The sequence below is a fragment of the Misgurnus anguillicaudatus genome, chromosome 22, assembly GCF_027580225.2.
Source record: "Misgurnus anguillicaudatus chromosome 22, ASM2758022v2, whole genome shotgun sequence".
Classification (NCBI taxonomy): Eukaryota; Metazoa; Chordata; class Actinopteri; order Cypriniformes; family Cobitidae; genus Misgurnus; species Misgurnus anguillicaudatus.
In genome coordinates, this window is record NC_073358.2 from 21,083,032 (window position 1) to 21,110,163 (window position 27,132).

The 27,132-nt window shown below is 37.9% G+C and overlaps 1 protein-coding gene across 1 annotated transcript in view; it reads right to left on the bottom strand.

Annotated features, from left to right (window-relative positions):
• The window catches only part of LOC129440665 (uncharacterized), a 35,500-nt gene that overhangs the window by 2,445 nt on the left and 5,923 nt on the right, over positions 1-27,132 (bottom strand). Inside the window, exons 7-13 of the mRNA XM_055200155.2 lie at positions 21,968-23,068; positions 5,087-16,201; positions 4,889-5,002; positions 4,660-4,773; positions 2,460-2,618; positions 2,022-2,104; positions 121-265 (exon numbers count right to left, since the gene is read on the bottom strand). Coding sequence (XP_055056130.2) covers positions 121-265; positions 2,022-2,104; positions 2,460-2,618; positions 4,660-4,773; positions 4,889-5,002; positions 5,087-16,201; positions 21,968-23,068 — 12,831 coding nt within the window. The remainder of the gene's footprint in view (positions 1-120; positions 266-2,021; positions 2,105-2,459; positions 2,619-4,659; positions 4,774-4,888; positions 5,003-5,086; positions 16,202-21,967; positions 23,069-27,132) is intronic.

Here is a 27,132-nt window from a genome sequence, read left to right on the forward strand (position 1 = left end):
GTTAATCTATCAGAACACAACCAAACCTTCAAAGATTCTTTTATGACAGGCTACTGTCAAATAATACAAATTATAAAAATATTCTACTACATAAAACAGTATATGAGACTACATAAATACCTGTGCCCTTCTTGCAGGTGAAGGTGAGGTGGTAGTTGCAGGGTACGTCATTCCACTGACCGTCCTCATGCCAGATCATTACCACACAGTCTTCACCAGAAGAGAAGAAACTGTCTGGCTGGTTTGGTCTCCAGTTTTCATATTGCTAAAATATAGAGTATTATGACATACATTAGTTTAGTGGTTAAACATAGATTATGTCACACTCTGGTACAACAGTATATTTTTGGGCACAAAACGTTTATGGACAAAAAATATATATATTTGGTTGGAATACATTGATTTCGTAAATATTTGTGATGTGCTGTGTGAATAGCTAAAGCCATAAAGTATTAAGGTGTCCTTTTTCATAGTAGATTTGATTGAAGCAGGTAAGCTATTTACATCTCTATACAGTGTCACCAAAACTGCATTTACACTCAAAATATTTTTAACCCAATGCCGGGTAAATGGACAGAACACATGCTGGGTTATAATACACCCATGATGGGATGTTGTTAACTCAACCATGAGTTGAACAACCCAAAATTGCATTAAAACAACCCAGCATAGGTTTAATGTAACCTAACATGTGTTCTGTACAATATTTACCCAGCATTGGATTAAAAATAACCCAGCAGAAGTCGAGAAAGAGATGAAGAAAGAAAAAGACTGACCATATGGTCATCAGCTATAGAAGAATGCAATTAAAAAGCATAACAAAAAGGCCAAACTAGAAGGAATGAAACTAATAAAACCTACAAAGATAAACATTATGCAACATGCTTGAGTTGTATCTAAATAGCTTTAAACCATGACACTGTAAGTGCACTGTAAAGAGTACACTGTAAACAACAGTAATGTTGCTTTTTGCAGCACATTGTACAGCTGATGGGTTCTGAAGATCTCTGAGATCATTGCAGGTAAGACTGGTGTCTATGAGCAACAGTCTTTTAGCAACCCTGTGGATGTTTTTCTGTCTTCAAAGCATGGTTTGCTTAACATGTCCTGTTATTATACTCTTAAAGGAATGCACATTTCCTGCCTGGCAACTTAAATAAAACACTTGAACTTCTGGATTCTCATAATTGAAAATGTAGCTTTATTAATTTTTTGTATGACCTCTCCTTTAATGTGGAGCACAAAAATAAAGTTACAGTAGCTACTCTTACATAAAGTATATTTCAAGTTTATTTAACTCTAAGTATACAACTACTGTACTGAGTATACTTAAAACATAAATTCAAAGAATTTAAAACGATGAGCGAGAGTACTGAAAATGGTGACAGAGTATTCAATTTAGGAAGAACTATTGCTTTTATACATCAACAAAACCATAAAATGACCCCAAATACAGGAACCTAACTGTCACTGATAAAGAAACAGACTAATTTTAGGTCTAGATTATCTGTAGTGCAGCCCACTCCAGGTGCTGCACATCCTTTTCTTCCATTACCTGTCCACACCTGTCAGCTTCCTCTGGCCTTTTCCCAGATTTTATTTAGATTATTTAGCGCTTAAGAGAACTTCCACAGATGAAAACTCCTGTCTCCTACCCTCAAGGCTTTTCCTCTTCACCACAAAAGTGCTGTCATTATCTTTGAAGTGAACCCAGTTAGAACCAAATGCCTTAAGGTGTAATTACCCACTTTCCTGTTCAATGGAGGACTACTTTTGAGTTTCTTTGTTACTGTGTTCTTCACAGCTATAAATCTTAGTCAATCTTTCAAATTGTCTTAATAGTTTTAAGATAAGAATAAAAAAAATGTCTCTAAACCACATAATGTTCAAACATCACAGATAGTACAAAAACACAATATTTATATGACATTATAATACAAGTCTGTATCACTCTCAAATTTTAATAGAATATACTACATTAGAGAAACCAATTTTTTTCTAAGATGAAAGGATAATCTTACCACAACACTGCCATCTGTCCACCGGAAATCATTCTCAAACATCTTATCATTCAGACCAATCCATTGGTAATCATGACCAAGGCCTAAAGAAAATGAGAGGAAGTTCAGTCATATTAGGAACTATGCATCAGTGTTTAGTAGTAAGGAGCATTTATTGGTCTTATGCATAATTTTTCCTAAATCTAGAATTTGGCAAGAATTTGGCTGCATTTTGCATAGTGTCCACTTAAAAGTTACTTTTTTATTTATTGGCAGAAGCTTCTATTTGATTCTTTGAGTTGATAAACTGTGATTTTTACTGCAAAATGACGTATTACAGGTATATAGAAAGGGAATGTAAGAAAAAGGAATTTGAATAAAACACACACATATTTTATTACCAAATGATTATTCTAAACTACTGTATTGTCAGCATAGATTGCATGAAATTACACTTACGGTTGATATACTGCTGCTCTTCATGTGTCAGGACACTTGCAAGGTGTGCCCCCTGGATGCGACACTCACGCTCTGCTGTTTCCCAATTACGCCGATTGGGAAAGTATTTGTAGCAGTGACCCTGAAACTTGTGCCAGCCGTAGCTGCATGTTTCCGTGTCTGTAGAAAAAGCATGTTTGCGCATTACTGCTGATGTACAGACTGACTTTTATATTCAAAGCGACCTAACGTGCAATCAAGCTAATATATGATCAATACTGTGTGTATATATGATCAATAATGTTCTAAAATTTCAAACCCACAACCTTTGCACTGCTATTGCAAAGCTCTACCAGCTGAGCCACAAGAACACATGACTAAAGAGACTAAAAATGCAGTTGCCAGATGTCTTTTACATTTGGCTTTACAGTATCTGCCCTCATCAATTTAATACATCAAACCTCTGTTGGTTTATTTACTTGCTTATTTTGACCTCCCATGTAAACTGGGCCTGAGGGTTGAAAGGTTGAACTCCCTTTCATCCTCGTTTTCAAATACATGCCAGTCAAACAAAATCTTTAGATCAAGAGTTACACCCGTGTGTCCATCATATAAAAAGCCTACTGCTTTTGCATAAGAATGTCTAAAGGAGTGGCTTTCTCTAAGGCATTGATTACAAAGGAGGACGTACTTGAATAAAGAAATTTTAAAAAAGACTACACTTTACCCTGCAGACTTCTAAGTTTCAAAGAGAGCACATTATTGAGGCTATTGGTCCTGTTTACCATGTATATCACCATTCATATTGTGTATTTTAAACTGATCATCATTTCAAACAATGCCAGAATAAAATCTGCAAATGCTATCAGTCACACCGGCTGTTTGTGGCCTGGCCCTGGGCTACTTCTGGTCAGGCTGGTAGCTTTGAAATGACTTCCCCTTTGTCATATTAATAGAACAAAAAGTACTTAATGTGACACTGTATTACATTTAAGTAATAAGTCAACTTGTATTCTTTTATTTTATCTTAATATGAATTAAAACATAAGAATCATAGCTGTACTATGACTTTTGACTGTAAATTCTACTTTTCTGCACTTTCTACCTCAAACTCGCTTAGTGATAATAACATTGCAGTGTAGACACTTACGGTACTTGTATGTGCATTGTTGATGCAACTTTTAATAAGTTTAGATTAAGAGCACTCAGCGTACTTGAGAGAATAATCCATTTATAAGTTATGACGTCATTTTGAAACAGATGGCCAGAGTAAAAGAGTAAAGAGTAAAGGTTAAGCCATTTTGTTATTAGAACCAGTATTTTACATTTTGAAGTATCTTAACAATTTAAAGCTACAGAGTAGTAACTAAAACTTTGAAAAATGAGAAAGAGTAATGTTCTTAACAGCTATGCTCAAATGAGATAAGAGTAAATGTATCCTCTTAAACTGTGAAAAGATGTCTGTTACATCTTATTAAAGTGTATTATCTATCAGGAACTAATACATTGTGAGTCAGATTTAAGTTTATTTCTGAGTATTTACAAGTGACCTCAATCCATCATTTGAAAATTTAAAGGCCACATTCTTTCTGATCCCATGTGTAATGTTGCTGTTGAAGCATTAATAATACCTGTAAAATGATAAAGCTCAAAGTTCACTGCCAGGTAATATATTTTCTTTAACAGAATTCCCCTTTATAGCAAATGGCCGGTTTGGACTACAGCCCTCTATTGGACGACAGTAGAACAGTTTTTTGACTAAACTCCGCCCATAGGAATAGGCTACGTCAGTCGCCAGCTAAGCTAACAGCAAGCTAAGCTGCTATCAAATCACAACTCACTAAACAAGCTACACAATCAGAACTTGTTACGTATTTCTGAAGGAGGGACTTCTTAGAACAAGGAAGACATCAGCCTGTTTTGAGGACAGTGAAAACAGCGCTATACAGATAAGCAAATTTTGTGAAAAATGTGAAACACGAACACATGTTATATTGCGCACTGTAAACACAATCAAAGCTTCAAAAATACAGAAAGAATGGGACCTTTAAATGCAGAACATATAGTTGTTTGTATATAGTGGCAGGTATGTACAACTTGACACCTAAATAGAAGCTCAACTGGTAGAGCACTGTGCTACCAACTCCAATGTTATGCGGTTTGATTCCAAATGAACTGTATGCCAACTACTGTACATGAATGTAATTGTAAAAAATCTTACCTTGCTCACACAGTGCTCCTGTATAACTTGGTAGACATAAACAGGTGTAGGAGTTCAGGCCATCAATACATGTTCCACCATTACGACACGGATTTGAGTGACATTCATCAAAATCTAATCAAAAAAGTAAATAAGATGTTAAATTTAATGTTAAATAATATGCTGGGGTGCATTAGGTAATAACAAGGAAGCGTATTGTTAGTGTTTGTATAATACTGTCACTGCATACCTCTTTCACAATGTTCCCCACTGTATCCAGATGGACAGCTGCAGATCTGAGCACCACCCATTTTTACGCAAGAGCCACCATTCAAGCAAACATTATCAGTACAACTGTGAACACCTACAGTAAGAGAGGTAAGATATAGATGTAATTGTGAACACAAAATAAGAAACATTGTTCTTCAACACAGTGGTCACCTCCTACCTGGAATGTCAAACTGTGAACCTTCAACCTCAGAATCTTCAGACAACTGAAATGAAATCTTAGCAGTTGGAGTTAAAGCATCCTCGATCTCACCAGCTGCCTCCTGTTTCCTTGAGGCATTTTCCTTACTTAAAGCCACAGATGTCCAAAGCAAGGGTGAAGTTGTTGCAGTCGACATAATCACTGTCTGAACCTCTTCAGATGATGGCATGATGACTGAAGCCTCCTCCAGGTTGCTTTTAGAGCTAGTGGACATTTCAGAACCCTCATATTCAGGTCGTGCAGTGGTCATGTGACCTGCGTCTAGTTTAGATGGAGTTGTATTTTCAACTCTTTCTTCTTTCAGAAATTTTTCTGCAGCAGAACTTGAAGCATGTGTGACATCTGGTTGTGTGTTCTCTAAACTAGTCTCACTTTCGGTGTCTAGTTTTGTTGTTGATTCCGTTTTTTGAACGAAATCCGGTATAGACTCTACACTATAAGGTTCTGAAGCTGTTCCATAATCTACGTCAGTGTTAGGAGATCCTGTTAAAGTCTCTGTACTGTCATCAAACTTTGATGTAGATATAAGGGGTTTTGGTATAACCGTTGAGATCAGTGGCATTTCTTCATCTGTCCTGATATTTGTCTGGGGCTCATGTGTAACTGTCATCTCAGACAAAGCTTGTTGATATGGCTCCCTATCAGTTACTGTTATTGTTTTAGGCAAAGGGGTTGTTGCTAAGTGAATCACAACATCTTTCTCTGCTGCTGTTAAAGTGGTTAAATTAGTCAGACCTTCTGTAAACAAGTCACCTGAGCCATCATCTATGGATGAAAATATTGGATTTGTAATACCAGATGTGGAGGTTGTATCTGTGCTTGCTAATTCACTCTCCCCAATTGTCTCATCAGCAGAGGGTTCAATGGTATCAACACCTTTGCTGTCTAACGGTTCCTCTGTTACAACTTTTAAATCAGCTGTGACTGCTGTTTTGGTATATGTAGTAGCAGTGGTCTTAAAATGTTCTGTGGATAAAGTAGCTGCTTGAGATGGCTTGGGGGTTAATCCTAAAGTTTTTACACTATAATCCACAGTAGATGTACTGGCTTCAGATAAATCTTTAGTCTGTATTTCCATTGTAGCTTTTGTGGATTCTGTGAAGATTTGACCAGCTTGTAAAGATTGAGGTAAGTCAGCACTAGTAGCCTCAGGAGTTTGTGTTGCTTGCGCTTCCTCATCTACATATGCTGAACTGCTCTGCAGGATGTCTGGTGTTGATGTTGCTTGTTTAACCAATATCTCTCCTGTTTGATATGTCACATGTAGTTGATTTAACTCAGTGCCCTCTATTCCAGAACCATCTGTTTCTTCTATCATTATACTTGAAGGTTGTGGCGTCATGATAATTTCTGTAACTCCGACGGCTTCTTCTGTAATAATTGTCGGGGCAAAAGGTGAAGACAGCTCAGAAATAGACACATCATCTGCATCAATGATCATGTCATCTTTGGTGATAACATCAAGTTTGATGCTATGATCTCTCATACTCTCTGTTACTGTTGAAAACAGTTTATCTTCCTCTTTTTCATCTTCTGTAAATATTAAGACAGTGCTTGTTGGAGTAACAGCTGTTACTTGCTGGTCAGTAATGTCCTTGTAGAAGACTGATGGCTTAGGGATGGACACAGGACCTTGGGATGTCACTGATATAGGCAATGCAGTGAGGCTGCTTACCATATCAGAAGATTTAATATATGTGTTAGGAGCAGTAAAACTAGTGGCATTTGAGGCTGTAATAGAACCAGAAGGTTTGTACTCTGTTTGCCCTAAGACCGGAGTGCTTGAGGAAAGTCTCTGCATTTCAGGTGTGATGGTTTTATGTGAAACAGTTTTGTTTGTATTTTCGTCTCCAGTGCTGGCTATACTGAAGGATGTTGGGCTAATGGTTGTCTCTGTCACCACTGACCTTGAAACCAAAGGTAATGATGTTGCAAGAGTTGTGTCAACACCTGAGCCATCATCTTCTGCTTCATCGCCCTCTGTTACATCACCACTGCCATCCTCTAAAATTGAAGCTGAAACTGTTATAGTTGGCTGGGTGGAGCTCAGGAATGAGGGCGATGGGGATAAAGCTGACTGACTTTCTGTAGTACCAGTGACAGATTCAACGCTAGAGGAACTTGTCTCATAAATTTCCGCTTCATCGGTTCTTACAGATTCTTCGTATGATTTGGTTGTTGGTGTTTCTGATATCTCACTAGTAGATTCATCTGGTGGCGTAAACTCTTGGTCATCATCTGTGGTTAAAAATGCTGACCCCTTTAAGTTAATTTCTGCAGTGATTGACTGTATGGTACTTTGTCTGTCTGAAAAAGAGAAAGCTTTAGATGTGCTTGACAATATTGGAGCAGGTGTTGCAGGTTGAGATGAATGTAAAATAGTTTTCTCAGTTTGGGTGAATGTGGTTGAAGATGTTATATAATCTGATGGTGTAGCTTGAAAAGGAATTGCCTCAAGAACTTTGGTTGATATTTCATCACCAGAGCCATCTTTATCATTTACTTCACTTTCATCTGTAAATTCACTAATTCCTTCATTAAAGAGGGCTGTCACTGCTGTCTGAACTACTGTGCTCGACAGCAGTGTCGCTTTAGTAGTAGACAATGTTGAATGGGAGGAGCGTTGCTCTGGAATTAATGTGTGGTTAGCTTCAATGATTTCAGCCTCATCAGTGGCCACAGTATAATTATCATATGTTGTAGTTGATAATGTTACCCTGTCTTCCTGATCAAAATCTTCTAGTTGAGTGGCATCAAGGTCATGTTTTACTGTAATGGAAGTACTAGTTAAAGGTACTGTGGGAGGAGAAGAAGACTGAGTTTTCATTTTTGATGATGAAACATGCATGACAGAGGATACCTGTGTAAACTGATCTCCTGATCCCTCAATATCTGTTGTGCCATCTTCTGCATCTACAAAAGTTGTGTGCATGCTTGCACTTATGTCAGATGACACTTTCCTTGTGCTTAAATGAGATAAAGTGACTGTTAGACTGGGAGTGACTGCTTTTGAACCATCAATTTCTGAGGATGACAAAATGGATGTTAAACTTGTTGCCATCTTCTCTGATTCAGTTGTCTGATCAGCTAGGGTCCCAGCACTTGCTGAGCTAAGTATTGAGACTATATCTGTTACATTAGATGCTGATTTTGTGAGCTCTTGGTCTGATGTAGGCATTGTGACTAATAAGGAACTTCTTGTTGTGAAGACTTTACTGAACATATCGGAAGTCTCATCTCCTGAACCGTCAATTTCTGTGGATAATTTAACTGATACAAAACTTGATGGTGATAGCACATCTTCTTTTGTCATCATCTCTGATGCATCTGTACTTGTGACAGTGCTTTCAGATATTTTCTGATCTAAATGTTCTGTCTGTGCAGAGAAGAACAGAGTCTCTGAAACATCAGCAATGGTGGACTCTGATGGCTTTGCTGAAAGCTCTGTTGCCTCTGTAACAGTACTTGTGGTAATTGAGCTGTGAGATATTTTATCATCTTGACTTGTGACTGTGCTTCCTGTGCTCATTGACTCAGAGATACCTACTGTTAGAGTAGCGTCTTGTGTGGACACAGGCTGCCTGGTATGTGTTTCAGTTGTCTGATCATCTGCAGTCTGGGCACTGATTGAGCTAGGCATTGATACTGAACCTGTTGCATTGGATGCTGCATCTCTGAATTCTTTGTCTGATTTGGTTGTGGTGAACAATAAAGAACTTGTTGTTGTGAACCCTTTACTAAGCATCTCAGACGTCGCATCTCCTGAACCATCAATTTCTGTAGAGAATAGAACTGATGTAAAACTTGATGATGATAGCACATCTTTTGATGTTGTCTCTGATGCAACTGTGCTTGTGACTGTGCTTTTATATAATTTATCATCTAATTGTTCTGTCTGTTCAGATGAGAACAGAGTCTCTGAAACATCAACAATGGTGGACTCTGATGGCTTTGCTGATAACTCTGTTGCTTCTGTCAGAGAGCCTGTGGCAACTGAGCTGTGAGATATTTCATCATCTTTACTTGTGACTGTGCTTCCTAGGCTTAATGGCTCAGATGTACTTGCTGTTAGAGTAGAGTCTTGTATGGACACAGGCTGCATGGTATATGTTTCAGTTGTCTGATCGTCTGTTGTCTCAGCACTTGTTGAGCTTTGAATTGAGACTATACCTGTTGCATCATATGTTGTTTCTGTGAGTTCTTGGTCTGATTTGGTTGTGGTGAACAACAAAGAATTTGTTGTTGTGAACCCTTTGCTAAGCATCTCAGAGGTTGCATCTCCTGAACCGTCCACTTCTGTGGATGATAAAGCTGATGTAAAACTCGATAATAGCATATCCTTTGATGTTTTCTCTAATGCATCTGTGCTTGTGACAGTGCTTTTAGATAATTTATCATCTAATTGTTCTGTCTGTGCAGAGGAGAACAGGATCTCTGAAACATCAACAATGGAGGACTCTGATGGCTTTGCTGATAACTCTGTTGCTTCAGTCAGAGAGCCTGTGATAACTGAGCCGTGAGATATTTCATCATCTTGACTTGTGACTGTGCTTTCTGTGCTTATTGACTCAGAGGTACTTGCTGTTAGAGAAGACTCTAGTGTGGACAAAGGCTGCCTGGTAAGTGTTTCAGTTGTCAGATCTTCTGCAGTCTGGGCACTTGTTGAGCTAGGCATTGATACTGAACCTGTTGCATCGAATGCTGCATCTGTGAGTTCTTTGTCTGATTTGGTTGTGGTGAACAATGAAGAACTTGTTGTCGTAAACCCTTTACTAAGCATCTCAGACGTCGTATCTCCTGAACCATCAATTTCTGTAGAGAATAGAACTGATGTAAAACTTGATGATGATAGCATATCTTTTGATGTTGCCTCTGATGCAACTGTGCTTGTGACAGTGCTTTTAGATAATGTATCATCTAATTGTTCTGTCTGTTCAGAGGAGAACAGAGTCTCTGAAACATTAACAATGGTGGACTCTGATGGCTTTGCTGATAACTCTGTTGCTTCAGTCAATGAGCCTGTGGTAAATAAGCTGTAAGATATTTTATCATCTTGACTTGTGACTGTGCTTCCTAGGCTTAATGGCTCAGAGGTACTTGCTGTAAGAGTAGAGTCTAGTGTGGACACAGGCTGCCTGGTATGTGTTTCAGTTGTCTGATCGTTTGCAGTCTGGGCACTTGTTGAGCTAGGCACTGATACTGAACCTGTTGCATCGGATGCTGCATCTGTGAGTTCTTGGTCTGATCTGGTTGTGGTGAACAATAAAGAATCTGTTGTTGTGAACCCTTTGCTAAGCATCTCAGACGTCACATCTCCTGAACCGTCCATTTCTGTGGATAATAGAACTGATGTAAAACTGGATGATAAAATCATATCTTTTGATGTTGCCTCTGATGCAATTGTGCTTGTGACAGTGCTTTCAGATAATTTATAATCTAATGGGTCTATATGTGCAGAGGAGAACAGAGTCTCTGAAACATCAACAATAGTGGACTCTGATGGCTTTGCTGAAAGCTTTGTTGATTCTGTCAGAGAGCCTGTGGTAACTGAGCTGTGAGATATTTCATCATCTTGACTTGTGATTGTGCTTCCTGTGCCTATTGACTCAGAGGTACTTGCTGTTAGAGTAGAGTCTAGTGTGGACACAGGCTGCCTGGTATGTGTTTCAGTTGTCTGATCATCTGCAGTCTGGGCACTTATTGAGCTAGGCATTGATACTGAACCTGTTGCAATGGATGCTGCATCTGTGAGATCTTTGTCTGATTTGGTTGTGGTGAACAACGAAGGACTTGCTGTTGTGAACCCTTTACTAAGCATCTCAAAGGTCACATCTCCTGAACCGTCCATTTCTGTTGAAATTAGAATTGATGTAAAACTTGATGATGATAGCATGTCTTGTGATGTTGTCTCTGATGTGCTTTCAGATAATTTTTCATCAAAATGTTCTGTCTGTGCAGAGGAGAACAGAGTCTCTGAAACATCAACAATGGTGGACTCTGATGGCTTTGCTGAAAGCTCTGTTGCTTCTGTCAGAGAGCCTGTGGTAACTGAGCTGTGAGATATTTCATCATCTTGACTTGTGATTGTGCTTCCTGTGCTTATTGACTCAGAGGTACTTGCTGTTAGAGTAGTCTCTATTGTGGACACAGGCTGTCTGGTATATGTTTCAGTTGTCTGATCGCCTGTTGTCTGATCACTTGTTGAGCTAGGCATTGAGACTGAACCTGTTGCATCGGATGCTGCTTCTGTGAGATCTTGGTCTGATTTGGTTGTGGTGAACAATGAGAAACTTGTTGTGCTGAACCCTTTGCTAAGCATCTCAGATGTTGCATCTCCTGAACCTTCCATTTCTGTGGATGCTAAAGCTGATGCAACACTTGATGATGATAGCATATCTTTTAATGTTGATTCTGATTCAGCTGTGCTTGTGACAGTGCTTTTAGATAATTTATCATCTAATTGTTCTGTCTGTTCAGAGGAGAACAGACTCTCTGAAACATTACCAATGGTGGACTCTGATGGCTTTGCTGATAACTCTGTTGCTTCAGTCAGAGAGCCTGTGGTAAATGAGCTGTGAGATATTTTATCATGTTGACTTGTGATTGTGCTTCCTGTGCTTATTGACTCAGAGGCACTTGCTATTAGAGTAGAATCTAGTGTGGACACAGGCTGTCTGGTATATGTTTCAGTTGTCTGATTGTCTGTTATCTCAGCACCTGTTGAGCTTTGAATTGAGACTGTACCTGTTGCATCAGATGTTGTTTCGGTAAGTTCTTGGTCTGATCTCGTTGTGGTGAACAATGAAGAACTCAGCATCTCAGATGTAGCATCTCCTGAACCGTCTATTTCTGTGGATAATAGAACTGATGTAACACTTGATGATGATAGCTTGTCTTGTGATGTTGTTTCTGATGTGCTTTCAGATAATTTTTCAACAAAATGTTCTGTCTGTGGAGAGAAGGACAGAGTCTCTGAAACATCAGCAATGGTGGACTCTGATGGCTTTGCTAAAAGCTCTGTTGCCTCTGTAACAGTACTTGTGGTAATTGAACTGTGAGATATTTTATCATCTTGACTTGTGACTGTGCTTTCTGTGCTTATTGAGTCAAAGGTACTTGCTGTTAAAGTAGAGTCTAGTGTGGACACAGGCTGCCTGGTATGTGTTTCAGTTGTCTGATCATCTGCAGTCTGGGCACTTGTTGAGCTAGGCATTGATACTAAACCTGTTGCATCGGATGCTGCATCTGTGAGTTCTTTGTCTGATTTGGTTGTGGTGAACAATGAAGAACTTGTTGTTGTAAACACTTTACTAAGCATTTCAGAAGTCGCATCTCCCGAACCGTCCATTTCTGTGGATGATAAAGCTGATGCAAAACTTGATGGTAAAAAAACATCTGTTTTTGTCATCATTTCTGATGTAACTGTGCTTGTCACAGTGCTTTCAGATGATTTCTCATCTAAATGTTCTGTCTGTGCAGAGGAAAACAGAGTCTCTGAAACATCAACAATGGTGGACTCTGATGGCTTTGCTGATAACTCTGTTGCCTCTGTCTCAGTCCCTGTTGTAACTGAACTGGGAGACATTTCATCTAGACTTTTGACTGTGCTTCCTGTGCTCAATAGTTCAATGGTTTGCACTTTGAGAGTAGAGTCTAGTGTGGACACAGGCTGTCTGGTATATGTTTCAGTTGTCTGATTGGCTGTTGTCTGATCACTTGTTGAGCTAGGCATTGAGACTAAATCTTTTGCATCCGATGCTGATTCTGTGAGTTCTTGGTCTGATTTGGTTGTGGTGAACAATGAAGAACTTGTTGTCGTGAACCCTTTACTAAGCATCTCAGATGTCGCATCTCCCGAACCGTCAATATCTGTTGAAATTAGAATTGATGTAAAACTTGATGATAATAGCTTGTCTTGTGATGTTGTCTCTGATGTGCTTTCAGATAATTTTTCATCAAAATGTTCTGTCTGTGGAGAGAATGACAGAGGCTCTGAAACATCAGCAATGGTGGACTCTGATGGCTTTGCTAAAAGCTCTGTTGCCTCTGTAACAGTACTTGTGGTAATTGAACTGTGAGATATTTTATCATCTTGACTTGTGATTGTGCTTTCTGTGCTTATTGACTCAAAGGTACTTGCTGTTAGAGTAGAGTCTAATGTGGACACAGGCTGTCTGGTATGTGTTTCAGTTGTCTGATCATCTGCAGTCTGGGCACTTGTTGAGCTAGGCATTGATACTGAACCTGTTGCATCGGATGCTGCATCTGTGAGTTCTTGGTCTGATTTGGTTGTGGTGAGCAATGAAGAACTTGTTGTTGTGAACACTTTACTAAGCATTTCAGACGTCGCATCTCCCGAACCGTCCATTTCTGTGGATGATAAAGCTGATGCAAAACTTGATGGTAATAGAACATCTGTTTTTGTCATCATTTCCGATGTAACAGTGCTTGTCACAGTACTTTTAGATGATTTATCATCTAAATGTTCTGTCTGTGCAGAAGAAAATAGAGTCTCTGAAACATCAACAATGGTGGACTCTGATGACTTTGCTGATAGATCTGTTGCCTCTGTCTCAGTCCCTGTTGTAACTGAACTGGGAGACATTTCATCTAGACTTTTGACTGTGCTACCTGTGCTCAAGTGTTCAATGGTTTGCACTTTGAGAGTAGAGTCTAGTGTGGACACAGGCTGTCTGGTATGTGTTTCAGTTGTCTGATCGTCTGTTGTCTGATCACTTGTTGAGCTAGGCATTGAGACTAAATCTTTTGCATCCGATGCTGCTTCTGTGAGTTCTTGGTCTGATTTGGTTGTGGTGAACAATGAAGAACTTGTTGTTGTGAACACTTTACTAAGCATTTCAGACGTCGCATCTCCTGAACCGTCAATTTCTGTGGATGATAAAGCTGATGCAAAACTTGATGGTAATAGAACATCTGTTTTTGTCATCATTTCTGATGTAACTGTGCTTGTCACAGTGCTTTCAGATGTTTTCTCATCTAATTGGTCTGTCTTTGCAGAGGAAAACATAATCTCTGAAACATCAACAATGGTGGACTCTGATGTCTTTGCTGATAACTCTTTTGCCTCTGTCTCAGTCCCTGTTGTAACTGAACTGGGAGACATTTCATCTAGACTTTTGACTGTGCTTCCTGTGCTCAAGAGATCAATGGTTTGCACTTTAAGAGTAGAGTCTAGTGTGGACACAGGCTGTCTAGTATATGTTTCAGTTGTCTGATCGTCTGTTGTCTGATCACTTGTTGAGCTAGGCATTGAGACTAAATCTTTTGCATCCGATGCTGCTTCTGTGAGTTCTTGGTCTGATTTGGTTGTGGTGAACAATGAAGAACTTCTTGTCGTGAACCCTTTACTAAGCATCTCAGATGTCGCATCTCCTGAACCGTCAATTTCTGTTGAAATTAGAATTGATGTAAAACTAGATGATAGTAGCTTGTCTTGTGATGTTGTCTCTGATGTGCTTTCAGATAATTTTTCATCATAATTTTCTGTCTGTGGAGAGAAGGACAGAGTCTCTGAAACATCATCAATAGTGGACTCTGATGGCTTTGCTAAAAGCCCTGTTGCCTCTGTAACAGTACTTGTGGTAATTGAACTGTAAGATATTTTATCATCTTGACTTGTGACTGTGCTTTCTGTCCTTATTGACTCAAAGGTACTTGCTGTTAGAGTAGAGTCTAATGTGGATACATGTTGCCTGGTATGGGTGTTAGTTGTCTGATCATCTGCAGTCTGGGCACTTGTTGAGCTAGGCATTGATACTGAACCTGTTGCATCGGATGCTGCATCTGTGAGATCTTTGTCTGATTTGGTTGTGGTGAACAATGAAGAACTTGTTGTTGTGAACACTTTACTAAGCATTTCAGACGTCGCATCTCCCGAACCGTCCATTTCTGTGGATGATAAAGCTGATGCAAAACTTGATGGTAATAGAACATCTGTTTTTGTCATAATTTCTGATGTAACTGTGCTTGTCACAGTGCTTTTAGATGATTTCTTATCTAATTGTTCTGTCTGTGCAGAGGAAAACAGAGTCTCTGAAACATCAACAATGGTGGACTCTGATGGCTTTGCTGATAGATCTGTTGCCTCTGTCTCAGTCCCTGTTGTAACTGAACTGCGAGACATTTCATCTAGACTTTTGACTGTGCTTCCTGTGCTCAAGAGTTCAATTGTTTGCACTTTGAGAGTAGAGTCTAGAGTAGAAAAAGGCTGTTTGGTATGTGTTTCAGTTGTCTGATCGTCTGGGGTCTGAGCCCTTGTTGAGCTAGGTATTGAGACTGAAACTGTGGCATCAGATTCTGATTTTGTTAATTCTTGGTCTGATTTGGTTGTGTTGAACAATGAAGAACTTGTTGTTGTGATTTTTCTACTAAACATTTCAGAGGTCGCCTCTGAACTGTCAATTTCGGTGGATGATTGAACTGATGCATAACTTGATGGTGACATCACAGTCTTTGTTGTTATCTCTGATGGAACTGTGCTTGGGACACTGCTCGCATATAATTTCTCATCTACATGTTCTGTCTGTGCAGAGGAGAACAAAGTCTCTTTGATAGAGAAGTGTTTTTCGGTAGAGAATGAAATGCTTGGAATAATAGTTTCTTTTACTTTGAGAGTCTCTTCCTCACTGATTGCCAAGGGAGATGATACTGGAGTAGAGTCTACTACTGTTGATCCTTGGCCAAATTTATTTTCTGGATCAAGGGTTGTGGTGAACAATGGAGAAACCATGTACAGTCCTGAAACCGGTGATGCTTGTGGTGTATTGCCAGCTTCTACTAATGAACTATCAAATTCAAAAGTTGTTTCCTCTTCTTTGGTATGGGTCAAGTTGTGTTTAACATGGGACTCTCTTCCAAATGTATCTCCTCTAACTTCTAACACCTCAGTTTTGGGCTGAAGTGTCACCTCATAATTTCCATTTATAAAGCTCAGATTTGGAGTCATACTGATATGTAGAGGGGAAATGAAATCATTATCTTCAGGTAACTCAGGTTCGACCATGTGCTCTGTTGATTGAAGCTCATTTGCAAAAGTCACCAGACTTTGACTAACTGTTGAGAAAAAGACAAAAACATTTTATTCAAACACACAAATTCTTAATTAAACCACATACAAAGATAGTCTGTGTGCATTTTATTAATAGCTAAGCGGAGTGATTGGAAATGTCTGAATATTAACTTTTTCCATTGACAATTCTAGCCATTTCTATGGGAAATCACTATCCCCTCCCCCACACAAACAAGATCATGCAATATTACATAAAAACACAAACTGATCGTGTAAACACTTACATCTTAAATGCATTTCATTCAAGCGGTTTAATAAAGAATGTACCAATATTTTATTTAAATGGCTATTAAAGTTTTATATGTGACAATACACACTGACCCCTTAACAATGAACTAGACTAGAGTAAACGCATACCTTTTGGAGGTGCAAGTTAAAAAAAAGCTTTATAGGGCAGAAACACTGCTATGCTATTTGTCCATTTCACAGCGTGATTTCTTAGTGAGCAACAAAAAACTGCACCAACAAAATACAGAATTTGTATGCATTTTACTGTACCAATTTTTAGCACAATGGTATTGTGGGGGCAGCAATCACATTTAGGGTGGCTATGCCCAGGCTGTGCCACTTGTTACACCAGAGGTGGCCAAACATTTTTGACTTGAGATCCAGGTTTTGAAATACAGGTGATGGGAGGCATACATTGTGAGTAATAAGTAGCTTTATTTATTCCAAACCAACACTGAAATACTACGGTACTACATGGACAATTAACTTTAGCCTGCTTTTATGAAACTTTCATATTTAAAAGAGCTGTATCTTTACTCTTGTCCGTATGCACAATAAATGTACAGTTCTGAGGAAAACATTATAGTATTGGTAATATATTTAGCATAGTAAGGCACAACTCTCAGTTCACATCCATTGTGAGACATATTTACAGTTATCACCGTAAGGAATATTAACCGAGGTTTTATATGTGTAGTATGTTTTTAGCAGATTAATTGCTATTTGTATTACCATAGTTTTACTACAAATAAAATAACCATAGTTATTAAGGTGGTGAGACCATAGCAAATTTGTGGTTACTACAAAAATAAATAAATAACTTTGCTTACTATAGTTAAATCATGCTTTATCTTCTTAAGGGCAAATCAAAAGTGCATTGCTAGATAATTATTACATATCAATCACCATGAAAACATTCATGTTAAAAGCAGATGAAAGCAGGTTGTGGTCCTTAAAAACTGCAGTATTTTTTGGCAATTCACACATACACTTGCTGGGGCCTCATTTATAAAATGCTGTGTAGAAACCATCCTACATTTGATCTTACAATCATTTTTCAAAAATGCGTATGTGTGATTCATAAAACGAACATGCGCACATACAACGTTCAGATATAAATGCTATCAATCACAAATGATCTGAGCTGAGCAGTTTCAGATCTCCACCTTTAAACAGTGCCTAATTAATGTCAGTGACATATAAAAGAGCATGTCAATGTTTAAATCCTTTTGGAGCATCAAGACTGGCTTATATTTCCAAAAACTTGCAGCAATCGGACAAGCAAAAGTGCGTACATCTGCTCAGACCGTGACGTGGCGCTAAGGCCGTCAAAGACAGTTTTTATAAATATGGACTTTGCCATGGATTTTTGGGTATGCACACTTTACGATCAAATCTGTGCGTACGCACTCTATGAGGCCCCTGGTTAACTATTTTGTTGTCCATTCTGATTGTTATTATTGTTAATGACCTTTTCTGGGCCTGCAGTTTGTTTAACTTGTTATAAACAGGATAAGGCAACAGCTTAAAACTTAATAAAAAAGTCACATGTGAATAAACTTCCGTCAATATTCAGAATGTCTGTTCACTGTTTAAGCGCTGGCCTTTAATAGTGCACAGACCAATTACAGAGATATGACAAAAGTTTTGTCTCCAAAAACTAATGCTCATTAAAAAATGAATAGGAATTTATTGTAATGCAGAGATATTGGCTGGTTGTTTGGCTTTTAAAGGGATGCTCCCCTAGAGTTAAACATTTGATTTTTTCCGTTTTGGAATTCATTCAGCTGATCTCCAGGTCTGGCGGTACCACTTTTAGCATAGTTTAGCATAATCCATTGAATCTGATTAGACCATTAGCATGCTGGCGTAAGGGACTATTTTCGGGCATTGCATAATATCACTACGCCAGATGCAGCCATGTTACTGCAGCAAAGTGCTTGATTATTACGTCAGAATGAGAGTATAGTTCCTAGCCATATCTGCCTAGAAAATCACAACTTTTAATTTTCCGTTGGCGTTAGTACACAATGTAACTACAGAAGTCAAGTTTTAAATAGGAAAAATATCGAAACTCTTTTGTTATTTTTGGCGCGATGCAAATGGTCTAATCAGATTCAATGGATTATGCTAAGCTATGCTAAAGTGCTAGCACCAGACCGGAGATCAGCTGTATTGATTCCAAAAGAGTAAAAATTTAGGGGAGCTGGAAAATAAGCATTTTTTTAAGTGGAGTGTCCCTATAAGTTTGGATTGCGTTTTCATCAAAAGTTTAAAATCAGCTTTGGTCTGAATATGGATCTTTAATGCGAATCTGAATACGTGAACTGGACTACAGACTAAAACGTGAACAAAAATGCTTTTTTGCAACTTCAAAGGACATTTTTACACCTAGTTCATTAAACATGAACTAGGTGTAAAAATGTCCTTTGAAGTTGACGAAGCCACAACACTACACTGGCAACAATTAACCCAAAACACAATTGGTCTTTCCATTACACGCTACAACAGACTTCTCTTAAACTGATCCTTTCCTCAATATTTCCTTTTTGTAACAGTGTCAGAGCAAAAACAGACATCCTGTTCCTTCATAAACAGGACAGATTGCTACAAACTAAAGCCGTTCAGATCTATCATATAATCTACTTACAGCAACATTGGCCATATCAGTTACACATCCCACACAACTACTGATATGCCCAAGACATACAGGCATGTCTGATTCAGGGTTGGACAGGGACCAATATGTCCCACATGCTGAATTTATGCAGATTAGAGGCAACAATCTAAAAAACACCTGCAGTGGTTCACATACACTGACACCTGGTTAGGCTAACAGAGGTACACGTAAACCTCCTCCACCACTTATTTGTTGTTTGCCTAGTCCCGTTTACAGGCACAGAATAGCAAAGTTTTCAGCGTCAATGTATGCATCTTTTTAAAATGGCCATCATATAAAAACCATGAAGAAGGACATAGCCACGGGCTAAAGCCAGGCACAAATATGCTTTTGTGCCTAAATCATAACCGTATGTCATTATCATTATTATACCATTGCCTTTTTCCTATGATTATTCTAAGGTATGGCCAATAACATAAAGTAATAATCTTACTCCATTCACTACCAGTATCTGATTGCTCAGCTGGGCTTAAAACAAAATACACTCTGCTTAAGAAATGACATCAGCCATGTTGCAGTGTCCAGACTTCAGTACCCTAGCAGACCTCTATATTTATGCTGGTAAGAGTCCAAGGTTTAATTCTGCCAAGTGTGCAGTCACTACAGAGAACACTGGGAAAATAGATTTGTTAGGGCATTCCCTCATAAACAGGTCTCAGAAACTAAATGGATTCACATCATCTGTGTTGGGACCAGATGCTGGTAAACAGACCATCATTAACACATCAGACCAGCCAACTAATGTTATAGGTAATGCTTTCATTATCACAGTGCTAAGCCAATAGACCAACAGTATGCTGTACTTATGTTTTCAAAAGGCTTTTTCTCTAGGCAAGGTGGACACATCTGTTTTCATTAAAAGAATCTAAAGCAGCAAGAAAACACAAATATTTTGGAAAGTGCAAAACAAAAACTTTGTTCTCAAAATATAAAAAACCCATACTTAACATACAATAACAACATGCTTAACAAAAAGCATGTGGTTTCAATTTGTGTATATTACATATAACAATTTCAAGCAGGTGATTTCATAAATGTGTTTGCTTAAACATAATTAAATGATGCTGGAATTAAGCGATATGCTTACTGCTGCATACCTCATATCTCATATATCTTTAATGTACAGTTTATAATATTCAGGACCCTGGACAGCACTGTAAACAATCCTGTGATATACTGAGGTATAGAGGGTATGCATTGACGTCACTTTTCCACATGACCTTGCCGGAACTCGCCCCCGTCGAGTGGCAAACGTTCAACAAAATGGCTGGCTTTCATAGCGATTGCGGCGCAAATGCCAGTAAAACTGACTATTATCAGCTTAAATTGAGTTTAGTTGGACTTGATAGCAAAGGTGGACAATACTTAGTTACATTAGTTACATTTTCCAAGCATATGTGCTTTATTAAGGTGTTTGTTTTGGGAACATTTTTACTTCACTACATTCTAAAGCATATAATCATATTGTGTATTCTTTAATATTGCATATTAAAATTGATTTAATACCTGATTACATTAAAATTGTGTACTTTTACTTGAGTAAAAGTACGTTAATGTACTTAAATATTAAATGTAAAACAAACACGTGTATTTATGAAATGTAATAGAATGTATGTTTTCCAAAAAAAAAACACAGATAAAATACAAATACTTGAAAAATACTTTAAGTAGAAAGTAAAACGTCTGCATGATAGTGACCCTAGCAACTTATCAACCCAGCTGTGGTCAGTGGATGTTTGCATGAACGATCTATTTATTTCTCCTTTCTGTGTTTTTTGGCAGTCTGTAAAGCGATAGCTCCGAAATATTGTTAATCTGTTAGTACAGTCTATCGCACAACAGCTGTTTCTCGTTTAGACGCGTTTTCCTGGTGGGAAAAATGTTACTTCACTACAGTCTAAAGCACTGTGTATTCTTTAATATTGCATATTAAAATTTATTTAATACCTAATTACATTTAAATTGTGTAGTTTTACTTGAGTAACATTTATGAAATGTAACAGAGCAAAAATTATGAGAATGTATGTTTTCCAAAGAAAAACAAGGATAAAATACAAATACTTGAAAAATACTTTTAAGTAGAAAGTAAAACTTCTCCTTGATAGCAACTTATCAACCCACCAGTGGTCTGTGTACGTTGGAATGAACGATCAATTTACTTCTCCTTTCGGTGCTTTTTGTCAGGCTGTAAAACGATAGCACCGAATTCTTGTTAATCTGTTAGTACAATCTATCGCACACCAGCTTTTTCCCATTTCGAAATGTTTTCACCGTGTTTTCGCCGAGGTCACGCAGTACTTAAATGCTTCCGCTCTGTCTTTTGCCACTCAGTGGGTGTAACCTCAGGCCTTCTCGCCGACGGTGACGTCATGTGCATACCCTCTATAGTCAGAATCTAATGGGAACTATGGTCATTATTTTGTAAAAGAAATACATTTACTTTTCAGACCATTGAGGATGTTTTGACAGTTCTGTTTAACTCTTAAAGGTGCAATGTGTAACTTTTAGAAGGATCTATTGACAGAAATGGAATATTATCAGGGCTGGGTTGTTTCAACCCAAAAATACTGGGTTGTTTTAACCCATTGTTGGGTCAAAACATTTTCTGGATTCTTTTCAACCCAACTTCCGGTGCTCGTCCCTTTTTGACCCTTTTTTAGTGTAGTTAAATGACATTCTCTTACTAGTAATCAAGAACTGATCAATACATGTTCCTACGGTATTAACGACTCATATGTAAATAATCAAATTAAAATGATCAAAATCTGATTAAAAAACAGCTGCATTACCTTGTACTACATTTTGTAATATTCAAATAGCCCGAATGTAGTGAAAATAGTACCTGATTTGAGATGCCTGGCCTCTGTGATGGTGTCCTTGGCCTCTGTTAGTGTCTCATTGGGTGTTTCTGAAGTAGCTTCCTCGTGTGATGGTGCATGATCAGTAAGCGAATGTGTTCCTGTCACTGTTCGCTCAGGAACTTCAGATCCATTAGAGGTCACTGTAGGTTCAGTTTCTTGGCTGGTGAATGTCTGTGCGAACAGATGAGGTGAGGGTTCTGCCATAACATTGCCTTCAATGTTGATATTGTCATCATACTCAGTGAACACAGTAGACTTAGCACTCTCAAAAAAAGCTTTATCTGTCATTATATAAGATGAGTGTGTGGAAGAAGGTGATTCGATTTTGCTCCTATACTCATCAGTGTTAACTACTGTTACTGGCCCGGTTGTTCCTACAGTTTGTTCTGTGCTGTATTGTGACAGTTTTGCTGTGTGGAGTCTGGAGTCAGGGGTGATACTGGTCACAAATGGCTCTACAGTAGAGAAAATTGCAGTGTCATCAGAGTCTGAATCTCTGTCGGCTGTAACTCCAACTTGGATAGCTTCCTCTGTTTTCCCAACCGCAAACAAAGGCTTTGTGTTCGGAGAGCTTGAGACCAGAATGTCAGATAGAATTGTGCTCACTTCAATAGTATTTCTATCCATAAGGGCTTCTGTGGTAGCGGTGACAGCAGTTGTAGATTCTTCGGGGAGTACATCTCCACGAACTTTTACTACTTCATCAATGGTCGGAGTTTCAAAATCACTAATATCAAAATCTGAAAGTGTTGATGAGAAACTTTCCTCTGATTTGACACTGACCGTGGGTGTTTTGAAAGATTCTAGATTGTTAGAAAGAGGGCTTGTCTTTGGTGGTGCCATGCTTGTAGAAAACATATAAGGGGCATCTGTTGGGGCCTGGCCATCAGAAACATTTGTAAAAGACTGGTCATCATCAGAAGCATCCTGGGATGAAGCAAACATTTCAGGCACATGAGAGAGATCGGTATCAGGAGAACGAGTCTGGACGGTGGTCTCTGTAGTGAGGGTGGGCTCCGCTGTGGTAGCATTAATGATCATGACATCCACCCAAGAGGACTGGTTGAATAAAAACTTAAAACCTAAAACAGAAAATATGCTGTTATAGTATGTTCACAATATGTTTAGCATTACAGACACTGAAATATGAGTAGATCGGAGGGATGTAAACAATGCAACACACCTGGTAATATAATATAAAAATTATTTATTTTATATTAAATAAACAAGATATCTTTATTTTTTGTCAAATAGTAAAAGAAAAAAAATAATAATAACACAAAATCGCCAAACATAATGTTTGGGACATCCTATAATAATTATTTAGTGAAAATGTTTTTAACAATTTTTAAGTTTAATCAGCTATGATTTACAAGTCATTTAAACTGTGTTGACTAGTAATGAGTTGCTGTAACTTATAAAATCAAGTTATATTTGATTTAGTTATGTCAATTTTATTGTATAAGTTACAATACTGTTAACTCATTCCCCACCAGCCTTTTTTTTTACAAAAGTTTCACAAAATGCCTTTCAGGAAAATTATCTTCTGAAAATATATAAACATGCAAATATATCAAATGAAGGAACAGACCCTCTGCTTTCAAACAAACAAACAATAAATAAACAAACAAAATGGGAAAAAAGTTTTATCCTATTTATATTTTTTCTCTGTTTATAAACTCTTAAATATGGATATTTTTCTTCAAAATTACACAATTTTGAGCGAAAAGCTGAAATAATTGCATTTTTGTGAAGGATTATTGTTAGAGGTCAGATTCAGAATAATTATCCAAACATACGCGGAGTGTAAAATTAATAAATAATTTTTTGCTTCTTTTTTTATAAATTGGGTAAGAGCGGCATCTAGTGGATAATTGCAGTATTACATATTACCATAAAAACACTTACCATAAAAACACTTTTTTATGCAAATGTTTTCTCTTAATTGACAAGATAACTCGTCTATGGCGGTGAAAGAGTTAACATAACTTGTAAATCCTAGCTGATTAAACTTAAAAATTTAAGTCCAACAAGATTTTTTTTACAGTGAAAGTTAAATAAAATCCCCTCAACTTTAAGGAGGGGTACAAACCAAATGCAAATTCAATGCCTCAATCGCGTCTCTGCACAAGTTGAAAATATTCAACTCAAGCGAAAAATTAATCTAGACGAAGGACTACCCAGTCTCACAAGATTTTGTGATATAGTCACGTAATTTTTATTTTCTTTTTCGTGATATTATCACAAATTTTCGTGTTTTTTTTTTCGTTTTCATATAACGAATTCCTGTTTTCGTGTGATAATCACGCATCATTTACTCAACTGCTTTTTCCTATTTTCAAACCATTGTCGCTTCGGTTTAGGGTTAGATTTGGTGCTTGCATTAGAATGTCACTTTATGTATTGGTTTATACTATTTTTTTCTGATTAATTTTTTTATATGCCACCTGCCGTTACGGTTAGAGTTGGGTTTGGGTAGGGATGTCATTTTATGTAAATCTAAGCCTAAACTGAAGTGACAATGGTAAGAAAATAGGACAAAACAGTTGTGTAACCAATATGTGATAATCACACGAAAACAGGAATTTGTTATACGATCACAAAAAAAATCGTAAATTCGTGATAATATCACGAAAAATTAATCAAAAAATGACGTGACTATATAATAAAATTTCGTGAGACTGGGCTGACAGAGTAATGCGATGCTTCATGTTTGGTGTGTACACAGCCTTAGGCATTGTTTAACATATATAGTATTATTGTAATCAGATTATTATGCCTTTTTTATTGTTGCTAAAGCAAGTGGCTGAATTGAACATGCACTCTCAGAATTCCCCAAATGCTTAACAATAGCCGTAACACCCTTGGGTAATAAAGTGTTTTAAATTGTTGACTATAAAACATTTGTTTCATGTACGCTTCATAAAAAAGGAAAATAAGGGCTTGGTCAGTATTAAACGCTTTGTACAGACAGCTCTTTCATTGTATGCAATGTCTGGCTTAAAAAAAGTAAAGGTTGATAGAACATCCAACATACAACTCATTTGTACACTCACACTACAGCCAAGCATATTGTGTTAACCGAATTCATATAAACTTCATATAAACAGCTTATATGAACGTAATGGATGTTTAGCTCTTTCAATTACCTTATGTGTTCACTAAATAAAAACTCAAACGAAAAAACATCATCTTCAAAGGTTTCTGTAATAAAACAGGCCAACAGCCAAAGCTCCAGCTGTTCTGGATTATGCCCTATTTAGCACTGTCAGCCATGAGGTGTCTTTTCCTTTTCAGAAAAAAACTGTGGCTTACCCACGTAATCTATTGTCTGTCTGCTTTGGAATATGAAAATGCTTATGTGTGAATTTCTGTAGTTTATCTTAAGCCGATTCAGACTGGCACAGTTTAAACAGCAAGGGATAGTGATATTATGTGTATACATCATTTGTTATACTAGCCATTTCTGAGCGTTTTTTTTTCAACAGATGAACAACAAACCATTGACAGCCAATCAAATCTATTTGAATTTTAAGTGCACGCATATTTGAATGGCAGATAGCAATGTGGAGAAGCTTATTGCTGAGGTCTATAGCATAAAATTACCTCAGGTGTCCAGCGCTTGCAGTAAAATTGACTTCATAATGTTTTCATTCTACTACACTGACTACACTAAGGTAAGATATTAGATTACACTAGATTCACTGTTTAGACATACATGAAATGCAGTGTTTTAAGGACGTCTGCTGGTTATAGCCACTATACAGTAAATGCAACAAGAACAGCATATTTAATACATGTAAACAATTACACAATTTTTTTAAAGGAAATGTGCAATTTTAGTTAATGCTATTGAAGGTAAATGATTTGCGCAAGTACTGTGCCGTAAAAGATATCATTATCGTCTGGTGGTGCAGACGCTAATAGACCTAGTTATCATTAACGTTATAGGTTTCGTTAAAGTGTGAATGGCCCTTCACACTCGTTACAGGCAAACAAACGTGAGAATCAACCCACCATGTAAGAGAAGCCATTTAAACAGCACTCAATCCCACAAGGATCAGAGAGGCTTTACAGAGTTGAAAGTGAACTAAACAAAAAGAGAGGTCACAGTGTTCAGTGTAGGGTGAACCTCAGGTCCATTACTTATCACAGCAGTTGATGGCTGTCATTCTGGGTGAGTGCCCTGACTGGCAGGGGGTAGGTCATCTAAATTAGCCTCAGCTGAAAAGATAACTCCCCATCCGGGTCAGGGGTTAGCGAGACCCACTGAATTTAGAGCTCTCTCCTTTATCCACATGTCTGGTCAGATAAGCGCTGGTGCGAATGACAGGAAGTAAGGAGATGACAGCAGAAAGATGTGGAAAAAAGCAGGTAATACCTACTTTTATTTCTTTCTATGCTCTAAGAAAACATTTACACCTGGTATCAAGATTTGTTTTGGTTGATCGGATCACAAGTGGACGTTTACACCCGGTGTTTTAATCTCTCTTTTGTCCATTTTCGACCGCTTCTGTCCTGATTACAGGGAGAAGATCTATGGGCGAGTCATTAAAACAATATTATGTCAGAGTACCACTGCGTGTTGTTAGTAAGCATGCTGCACAACGTACTATGTACTACATGTAAGGGCTTTCTCAGATATTTTAGAGCAATTGATGATATAAGCTTGCGCAACTTTCACACACTGAAACGGAAATAAAAGAGGCAGAGAGCAGCTCCTTTAGTTTCATGAATGATGGCCTAAAGACCATAGATACGTATAATAAAGGCTAGATGTGTTACGGCAAAGTCTCTAACGTCATCACCTGGCGGCCATCTTACCACAGGGCGCTCGCTCACTTGTAGCATTGAGTTTTAATGGTGCAGGTACTTTTAAATGACCATAACTTGCTCCATTTTCTACCGGTTTTCAAATGGTTTGGTTTCATACAAACATTATTAACGTGGCTATAATTCTGGATGCTTTAACATGATTCATGAAAATTATTCATTAAGTATGCAGTGTCATAGGTACATATCTGGCGTTTATAACAAACCAAACTGTTTGAAAATCGGTATGGTCATTTAAAAGTACATGCTACATTAAGCGCAATGCTACAAGTGACCGAGTGGCCTGTGGTAAGATGGCCGCCAAATGTGGACG